Raw genomic sequence first — 10488 nt, forward strand, 5'->3', positions numbered from 1 at the left:
ATGTTGCAAGTTACAAATTCATGCTCTTAGGGATATAGGAAAAGACATTTAATTCATTACATGGAATCTGAATGCTTCTGATGTTGTTGAATGACACAAGAATTCAGAATTTCCAATTTCTGTTTAGTGAAATTTGGTCTGATATTTTCAACATCTGCTTGTAGTTGGTTTTTTTTTTATTGTTCAATGAAGAAATCGTGGATGCTTTGTATGCTTGCAGCACTGAAATGCAGCCTATCATCTTACAGTTCATAGATCACTGTCAAGTACCTTTCATTCAGCATCCCCCATCCTGCATACGGTGTATCTCACAGCTTTTGGAAGGCAGGCGGGGAGGCTGAATATGCAGAAACTGTTGGAAAAAAATGTCTTTCAGAATTATCAAATGCCAGAATTTGAGTTGTCCTCAAGGATTTAGAAAAGGGCATCAGAATAGGGTGTAGAATTATTATAAGTGCATAGTTTTGTGATACTATTTTTTAATCAGCTAGTCACAAGGGAGCTACCAGCTTTCAGTTGTATCCTAGATGGCTCAGTCTGAACAGTTGTAATTTTGTTCATGAATTTCTAAGTTTGGTGCAAAATTAGAGTAACCACTTGGCATGAAAATCGTAAGTTGTTAATTGATCTGGCTTCTAATAAATAATTTGGTGACATTTCATTGACAATAAAATGTATTAACTTAATGAAAAAATTCAGCTACAATATTTTTCTGATGTTTACAAGTCAGGAGGTTTGCTGTATTCTTCTGGGATAATCTCAGCCTGGCTGTAGACAGTACCTTGAGGATTTCTCTAATTCCAAATCATAGTCAATAACTTTTTCAGTTTTCAGATTGCTGTACTGTTTATCAGCAATTGGCTAGCATGCACTGTAAATGCAACTTTTCCCACACTGTGGATCCAAGATTTGCTGGTCTTGGATTCAGAGTGTGCTTTTTCAGACCAATTTGGGATGGTGATTGTAATTTTTTTTTCATTGAAAATAAGTGTTCTATTGCTTCAACTATTCCTTCAGTTTTCCTCACTAATAACATAGAGCTGTATTTTCCTTAATTATAGTATTTCTAGAAACAGCTGTAATCTCTGTCTAGTCCTAGTCCTTCTCTGAAAATTTTTATGTACCTTCATTTACTGGAGATTTTTTTATACTTTAGATTACTGCCATGTTTCACTAAAATTATTCCTCAGTGCTAGTCTTTTGCCAGCGGCACGGTGTAAGGATTGCTGACTTTTCGGGGTTTGGACATTAACAGCAGCTGCTTCTACTGTTCGTTCATACGCTCTTCAGTTGTCCAGGTGCCTACCATGATCTGCTGGTAGATGCACACTTGGAAGGTGCTGAAAGTTTTAATTTCGATAGTTACTCCTTATTTCATCTAGGTTCCACTTCTGCAGATGCTGAGGACGTAGTAATTGTCACTGAGAGCAGACCATTCCTCCAGAGCTGTGTTGCACATTGCATGTTACCAGATGTTTCAGCAGAAGTTACAGGAAAACCAGTAGTGGACAGTTACAGAAGAATGTACCCATGGGAGACATTTACTGTTGGCTCCCCAGTGCTAAAGATGGCTTTTTGCATTCCAGTATTCTCACCTACAATTTTTATCCTGCTAAAGATACTGTAGATGTTCTTGTTATTTTCCTTATAATGAATTGAGTGGTCATTTATGGCAACAACATCCACAAATTCTTAAATGTGGGAAGAGATTTTTGGGGAGGGGAGAGTGTCAGGTTAATGGAATGGAATTTCAATAACTGTCTTTTAGTTCTTTCCTTAGCAGAAAGGGTTAATAGCTATTCCATTCATTGCTTTCTGTACATGTGCCGTGTTCCTTCTTAGTTAACTTCTCTGAAGTTGTTTCTCTTTCCAGCACTTTGCATGATGAGTTCCCATGTTCATGATTTTTTTCTGTATTTCCATTATATGTTTTTAAGGGGCAAAGGCACAGTGTTGGCATGTCCCTACTCATTAAAGTAATTGGAAAAGCCCCTAAGTCCAATGCCCAGACCTACTAAGAATCCTATAAAGCTGAAAACCAGGCTATTTTTTCAATGATTACCATATTCATAAATGTAATTGGAAATGAAGCCGCACTGAAAGACAGAAGTCTTTAAAGGATTGAGGGGTTTGGTCTCATTTCCTAGCTGGCATTAGAAGCAGTCATAGAAACTATTCAGCTCTTCCAATTAACATATTAACATTTGCGGTCAGAATCTTCTTTGTTTCTTAGTACTGTTAGCATTTACAAACAGGAATTGTCTTCAAAAGTGAAGAAAAAGAACTTTTGGCTGTTGGGGAAAAAAAAAAAGAAAGTGTATTTTATGGGCTCAAGAATAGGCTTCACTTGACAATGCACCTCTCCCCCACCCTATATAAACTATTACACACCAATTTTTTTGGACTGCATTTTTGATTTAAACAGAATTTTCTTCCAGAATCAGAAGTAAAAGCCATGTATTCTCTTCCTCTCTCACTCTCCTCTGTCTCAGGCATTTGGAACAGACATTACAATACAGGATTTTGTGTGACATAAAAAACTAATCCTTGTACCCTGTTTGAAGAAGTTGCTACACATCATTTATGTGGCTATTTCTGTGTCTTATCCATCAACAAAAGCATACTCAGAACTAACTGTTAATGACTCAAAGCTCTCACAGCCCATTGATAGTTGTGGAAATTGTATATTCCCTTTCTAAGGTGAAAATTCTAGTAAATGTCACATAAGAAAGTGAAAAATAACTGAAATATGGAAATACAAAACATGTTTTTTTTTTTCCTAGTATATTAGATTTCTGTCATCTGAGGACCAGCCTATGTTTTACTGGAAGGCCAATTGAACTTCAGTTGCCTCAGAGACAACAGATTATTCTTTGGGGGCAGAAGGGTCAGGTACTGCCTGTCCTGGTTTCTTTCCAGTACAGTATTACCCTCCACTCTGCCTTTAGTTGACCCTGCACTTACTTTTAAATGTCAGTCTTTTCTATCCTCCCTACTTCATCAAAACTTTGATCGTTTTGAAGAGATTGATGAGCGGTCAGGTGCACATTGGCAAGCATGGCTGTAAATCTATAAAATATCAGTCTTTCTTATAAAATTAAATATGAAGTAAATTCTTAGAAAACCCCAAAACTTTTATGTATAAGCACAGCACAAGACATAACATATCTTTAAGTAATGATCCTGTGCATTCCATGTTCTTTTTGAAAAAGTTAGGTAGTCAGAGCATGCTAGACCCTTGAGGGAACAGCAGGACATGTTATACTAGTTGTTACATGAGCATTTTAACTGAAAGAAAAGTGTACTTCAGGACTGTGTTATACGCTGTTTACTTTAAAAATGAGGAGGGGTGTGCACAGAACACATATATCTTGCATGTGTATATATATCATTGATCAGCTTCTTGGCTTCCAAAAAACATGTTATGTTTACAAGTATGTGATACTTTTAACATGTTGAGACTTGTGAACAAGCACGATGGTTATGATTAGATAAACATTAGGAGTTCACTTTGTGTGCTCTGTGGAAGAGGAATAGACAATGGTACTTGGCAAAAGCAGTATTCGGACCTGACCAGTGGATGCTGTAAGTGACATTCACTGTTGCATAACAAAAGGGTGATTGTTGCTTGAGTCTGAAAGAGGTAATTATACATTTAGGGGGAAAAAATTTGGGGAGTTACACTTGCTGTATAAAAGTCCTCGGAATTACATCATGTCATAAATTCAAAACTGTTCCATTGCAACACCACATTCAGTGTTCTTGTCTGGGGGAAAAATTTTTTTGGTGCAAAACTTGCTTCTGGCAGTTGCCTTTTTTATAGTTATTGTATGGTGTTGCCTTAATTGGGATAAAATACACATACTGCAGGTCAAGATTATCTATGTGGATAGTCACTTCTATTTGTTTGTTTTGGTTTCAGAAGGAGTCAGTAGTCATTCAGCGTTTTCATTACTAGTTTGATACCAAAATGAATTCAAAACTTCGTTATTTTTTTTTAAGAGAGGGATTGTGCTGGGCTCCCTGAGTTTCCTCTGCATGGAAGACATTTTTGTTTGGAATGAATGTGGAATTCTAAAACTGTAAGCTTTTGGATGTTCATTCTGATTTAATTTTTTTTTTTTTTTTCCTGGGAAATTCACGTATAAGATAGGTGCCTGGATGGAAGGTGAATGTGACAATAGAACTGCATGTTTTCCATTCACCTAATGTCCTGCCTACAGACTCTTAACTTTTTATTCTAACTTCTCTTGGCTGAGCTTTTTAACTTGTTCTTAACCTTTCATTTTGACTTCGGTATAGGAATCTTTATAAGAAGTGATGGTTTTAGCATGGCAGAGCCCCTCATCCCTCTACCCATTTATTCAAATGGCAGAATGAACTGGACTGCTTGGAGTACAGTGGAGGAAAGGAAGCAGCACACCAGATAATACAGCAAAGGAATTGCACCTTCATTTGCCAGATGTCTTCTGTTTTCTTGGCCAGGCAGAGGATTGGAACAATGACTTTTCCTCTACAATAATTATTGAACTTTCTTGCAGCCTTCAGACCCTCTTTTTTTCTCATTCCTTTCTCCTTGTAACTGAACAATTTGAACTGATTTTTTAGGAACTCATGGATGTCATTCTTGAAGTCAGGAAGGAAATAATTTATTTGAGGTCAAATTGACAGAGGCTTGTGACATTTTGTCATAATTTTTGCTGCATCCCAGATAGAATAATAGGTTTTAAAAGAAAAAACACCATGTAACCGGGACAGCTCGGTGTGTTGATACTTTGAAGATTGGGTGTTTTTTCCACCCCCTTTTTTTTTTCTGCTGTGCCTGTGGTATCACTGTTAATGTACAACAGATGTTATAAAAGAGTGATAATCTTAAAGGTGCTCTCTGAAGCAGTTATTCTTCCAAAGACCAGCTCATTTATTAAGTATTGCAGGTATGTGTGGCTGTGGGCTCAGTGATGTAACATAAGGAGCATTATACATGCTTGAAATTTTAAGACTTCTTGTGTCTTTGTTTTCACTACCTTAGGTTTGTGATCTGTCCTTCAGCCTGAAGAAAATGCTGATCCGACACAAGCTGACTCACAACCCCAATCGACCGATGGCAGAATGCCAGCTTTGCCACAAGAAGTTTACAAGAAATGACTACCTCAAAGTGCACATGGAAAATGTCCATGGGGAAACTGACAGCTAATTACAGTGTGTGTGAGAATTGATCTCACATTCCAGTGTGCTCCATTTGTACGTGTAAAAACTCCAGACTTCTCACCTGACTAGTAAGCATAGTCAGGAGAAACAACAGTAATGTGTTCACATGTTATTTTTCCCACTTTTTAAAAAATATTCTAGTAGGATGAAAACCAAAGAAGGACATTCACCTGAAATAAAACATGGCTTGAAAATACAAAAGTTGAAGATAAAAGAAATTTGGGAAAACTTTATCCTCATTTAAAAAAAAAAAAAAGGCTTTAAGCAAACTTCACCTTCTCAATTACAGCCTTAGAAACTTAGATATTGGTAGTGTTACCTGGAAAGCCTAGACATTTGGATCGGAACCCTTGGCTGTCTGCAACTGTATTTCTGTATCTAAGCTTCAAGACTCCATTAAAATTCTTTAATTTGAAACCATGCAGAATTTGTCATTCTCATTGACTGCTGATTGCATCCAGGCATATTTTATTCAGATCTTAATTCTGCATTTTGCTATAACATGATTTTGTCTCATTTCACTTACAGCTTTCTCATTACTAGATGAAACTCATTAACTTGAATTGGTTCTTGAGATGCCAAACTGCATGAGTACAGAAGCTGTGGAAGTCCGTCACGATAAGTATTTCTGTATGAGCTTTGAGGAGGGTGTATTTCTTCTGGTTACATGAAACAAGACTGAAGTGAAAACTGTGAGCAATTTAGTTTAAGTGCTATATTCACGCTCATCATTGTGACTGGCAAGACAAGTGAAAAGGCATCTTAACAGAGTGGCTTGAGCAGCTACATTGCCTAGTCTAACTTAGATGTGAGTTCCTGGCGAACAGCTGGTTCCTAGAATGTTTATTCCTGTTGAATCAGGTGCCCTGGATTTTTTCACCCTACTTAACTACCTTGATTTTCTTAATTCTGTTGATGAGCACTTGGAAAAATACTGCTTTACAACTAAATAACAGTCAAATTCTTCACGTTATCAGATTGTTTACTGAAGTAAAACACTTTTCAAGAGTTCCCACAGGCCCTCTTGTACCACAGCTAGATAACCAAAAAATTTTTAGCTACAAGGACAGTAAAACTAATTTCAGAAGGTGATTGTGTGTGAAATTCCCGAGTTATCAGCAGTTAATAGTAAGGCTCTGTCATTAGTAAACTGTTAATATTCATTTTGAACCTGTCAGTATTTTGTGAAATGAACTTGCATTGGGACATCTTGCTTCTTTCTGAAGCAAAGAATTTGGCTTCTTTCTGAACTCCAGGGGGACAATTAGGCTGAAATGAACAGCATAATTCTTTATCTCACAATAAAACCTCTACTCAAATTTATTTATAACATGTAGACAGATGACAGCAGTTACACTGATATAAAGAGGATATTCAGTGATATGAAGAGGATTCTGGAGAAGACCTGCATGTGGAGAACAAGTGACTTCGTGTTACACTGGTGTGTGACAGAAAAGCCTATCACTACATCTATGTGTTATGTTAAAACCTCTATGGTGTTATGTTATAGCCTCTATGCTCTTTTTAATTTTAATTAAATATTGAACTTGTCTTCCTATATTTTTAATAGGTTTTCAGGGTCTGAAGACAAACTGCATGGTTGCTGTTTCATGAATTATAATTATTCAGTATTTTATTGCATTCAGTTTGCCTGTTGTAGTCCATATACTTAATTGTTTCTAAATTGTTTAGGATTCCTGCAGATTTTGAAGGAGAAGTGTAATTATTAATATTTCACTTGTTTGTGGCAACTACCTATGTGTAAAAGCATACTAAGTCATCTTCATGCTCTTTCTGTTTCCTGGGAAGTATGTGAAACTTGGAGCCTGACAACAGTTCCATACAGGTAGTTTTTCATATAAGTAAAGTATATTTATTGTATGTGTGTAAGACAAGTATCGTACAAATAGGCGTTATAAGCTGAGTAAAGAATACTTCCTCTTTTTATTTGGAGAGCTTTTGTTAGAGAGTTTATCAGACTAGTATATTTCTAGGTTTGGAGATTTTTTAATTATTGCTACAGTTATTATAGAAATTAGTATAATTTAAGTGTTCAGGTAGCAAAATCAATCAGAACCATATACTGAGATGTGTGATGGTGTTTTAAGTATATGTTCTTAATTACCTGCAAGAAGCAGATTGTGAACTTTTTTTGATGTGCCTCAGGTGGGACGACATTGCAAAGGTGACTTTTTTGTTAGTTTGCCTTTTTGACATCAATAAAAATCAAGAATTTAGTCATAAAATAATTTAGATGATAACTTTTAATATTTTTGTTCCTTCATATTTTTTCTTCTTCCATTTGGTCAATGCAAACTAAGTCATAGAGAACAGCAGAAGGAAAAAAAAGGAAAAAAGAAGGAAAAAATCTACTGCCTCTGTGGGCAACCTGTGCCAGAGTTTCACCACTCTCATCATAAAAAAAAATTGTTCCTTAGATCTAGTCTAATTCTACCCTCTTCTAGTTTAAGATTATTGCTCCTTTTCCTATTGCAACAGGCCCTGCTAAATAATCTCTCCCATCTTCCTTATGATGCCCCTTTATAGTGGCCTTGCAGTACTTAAGTTCTCCCCAGAGCCTTCTCTTCTCCCGGCTAAACAACCCCAACTCTCTCAGCCTGTTTTCATAGAAGTGTTCCATCCTTCTGATAATTTTTGTGGCCCTCCTCTGAACCTGCTCCAACAGGTTCATGTTCAAGTAGCATGCATCTTTGAGTTTGCTAACCTCAGCTTCCTCTCATGTTACAACAGGACTGTGATCAGAGCCTGTGCATGACATAAAACTGTCATCACCCTCTAGTGATGAAAGAAACCAGGGGGAAGCAACTGCCTGTGTCACAAGTGGAGGAGATACTTGATGGTCTTTTTGTCTCTGTGGACTCCAGCTGAGGTAGGCAAGAAAATATTCTTGGGTCTCCACCACTGCACTTGTCCTGGGTCTGATCACCTCAGAAAAGTCTAGATAGTAAGATGAAGAAAAAAAAAAAACAACCAAAGCTACTTATTGTTTCATTTATTGGTAGAAACATATGCAATAATATGTTTTGATGCCCACCTTGAAAGTGGTGGTAAGTGCTTTGTAGTTTAAGCAAAACCCCCTTTGATTAGAGTGTGCAATAGGAGTAGGCAAGAAGTGTGTTACTGAGTAGTATATTTGTTTTAAAGTGGAACTTACAATACTTTTAGTGGAATTTTCATTAATGCAGTCATTCTGCACTGACTATGCAATGATCAGTTGCAACTGGAGTCAGCTGAGACCTGAAAGGGTTATCCCTGCTCTCAGTCTTTGTGTGACTTAAGTGGAATAGGATTTTGAGAAATTAATTCAGTAGTGTATCTTAGAAATGTACATGAGACGCATTGTACATAATAATAATTCAGATGCCTGCAGCCTTTCTACCATATACAACAATTTGAAGGATGAAAACAAAATGTCTTGGTGTTAGTGTGTAAGACCAGGAAGTCCTTCCAACAAATATCCAAAAGAAAACCTGGAGTTAGGTATTCTTCTTCAATTTAATAGAGAGAAAAGTAGTAAGAGTAGCCACAATGCCATCTCACAGGTGTTTCAGATGCGCATAAACTGTTGTATAGGTCAGGTATATAAAAGATAGTCTAGCCTGAAAAGGTGAGATCACAGTTTTGTAGAGTTCTGAAGCCTGACTCTCTGTGTGCTCCTGGAAATCAGTGGAATTTAAGTAAATTTTTGAATTTGACTGCATTCTGAAGGATTTTCTTGATGGGATGTTCTTGTAAGCAGGAACTCGGTTCCATACAAATACAAGGATAGATGGAAAACAGTTGCTCTTTGAGTCAATAGAGTCATTTGTGAGTGAGTCTTTAAATCAATAGAGTCATTTGTGATCTGGCAAGTGAGAAGAGAATTGAAATCTTTATCTTTAAAAATAGAACAAGTTACAGTTAGCTGAGAAGACATTTTAATAGATCCATGGCTTCTTAGACTTTTTGACTTTCCAGAACAAGCTTGAGACCTATGATAGAAGGTGTCTGAGGAACTGCGAAGCAAGCAGGTATGTATGATGTTCCACGATCTGCTGCTTGACTGTTGCCACTTGCACAAACTGCTGTAGCTCTGTTTTTCTCTCTCATCACTGCTCTCTTCCTGATTAGCCCTGAGCTCTTAAAGGCAAAATCTCTCTCTTCTGCCCATGTAGCCACTTTCACTTGCCTTTGCTTAGTTACTGTACTGAATGTAGTAGTAGTAATAGGAGTGTTGCTTGGTAATTACTGACAGGGTACTAGGACTCGATGGGAAAAGAGGAAAAGAGTGTTTGAGGACTGTGAATTTAATGTGGCTACAAATAATCAGAAAATGTCCCAGTTTTAATTCAATATTGCTTTTGTGTAAAAACAAAAAACAAACCAACAAATCAGTCAGACAAAACTTTTTATTTATATGTCATGTTGGTTCTACGTAAGATTAATTTCCCTTGAGACACATTTTGCATCACGAGCAAATACATGGTTAGCTGTGGAGTTTCAGCTGTTGAGCAATACAGTTAACTTAAACAGCTATACCTCAAATGTCTTTGATCATGTGTTCATACCCTTTAGCTATAAAATCCTTGAAGTAATGAAAGTGTCTCTTGGTGTGTTTGTATAGCAGCTAGCATCAGATAGATATGGCAAGTAGTAAACTGTGAAAAACTGTTTCACAATTTTCTCATTCCATTTGTTGCATGGTGAAGCAACCATGTTGTTTGCTGAACAAAAATTGAAGAGAGGTTCTTTTAATTTCCGTTTTTCTTTTGGAAGAGCGTTCAGCAAAAAGGAGCCATTAATAAAAGTTGTTTTGGGTTTGTGGGTCGGGTTTTTTTTTTGCTTATCCTTGTACAAGGAAAAGATTGTAAGCCCTTAAATCCACAAGTTCATTTCCAGTTTAACAGCTGTTCAAATAAAACCGGGAGGAATTGCCACAACAGGTAATGTTGCTTCTGGATTAGAGAACTTCACTGCAGCATTATCCACATTAAGTCTTTGATACTAATATTGTGGTCATTTTCTGTGTCATGCCTCACACTTTAAAATATTCATTAACAAACTTTATCTGCCAAATTCAAGGTGGATCATAAATCCACTTGGCAAGTCAAGAAGCACCAAAGTTATTTCACAAAATGTAATCTTTTTTCTAAATGCTTTAAAACATGGAGGTCCATTTGTCTGGTATATGCTGACTTTGTTAACAGGTCATTTATACCATGATAAAACTCAGAAGAATTCTTCTCTACATCTGTGTGCAATTTCTTCAGTTTCATAGTA

The 10488-nt window shown here is 36.7% G+C and overlaps 1 protein-coding gene across 2 annotated transcripts in view; it reads left to right on the forward strand.

Moving 5' to 3' along the window:
- PRDM5 (PR domain containing 5) overlaps positions 1–5628 on the forward strand; it is an 83092-nt gene extending 77464 nt beyond the window's left edge. For both annotated transcript variants that reach the window (XM_014949844.1, XM_014949845.1), the window contains exon 16: positions 5030–5628. In XM_014949844.1, the coding sequence (XP_014805330.1) occupies positions 5030–5194 (165 nt within the window). In that variant the 3' untranslated portion in view covers positions 5195–5628. The remainder of the gene's footprint in view (positions 1–5029) is intronic.
- The last annotated feature ends 4860 nt before the right edge of the window (positions 5629–10488 follow it).

Source organism: Calidris pugnax, unplaced genomic scaffold (assembly GCF_001431845.1).
Source record: "Calidris pugnax isolate Ruff unplaced genomic scaffold, ASM143184v1 scaffold42, whole genome shotgun sequence".
Classification (NCBI taxonomy): domain Eukaryota; kingdom Metazoa; phylum Chordata; class Aves; order Charadriiformes; family Scolopacidae; genus Calidris; species Calidris pugnax.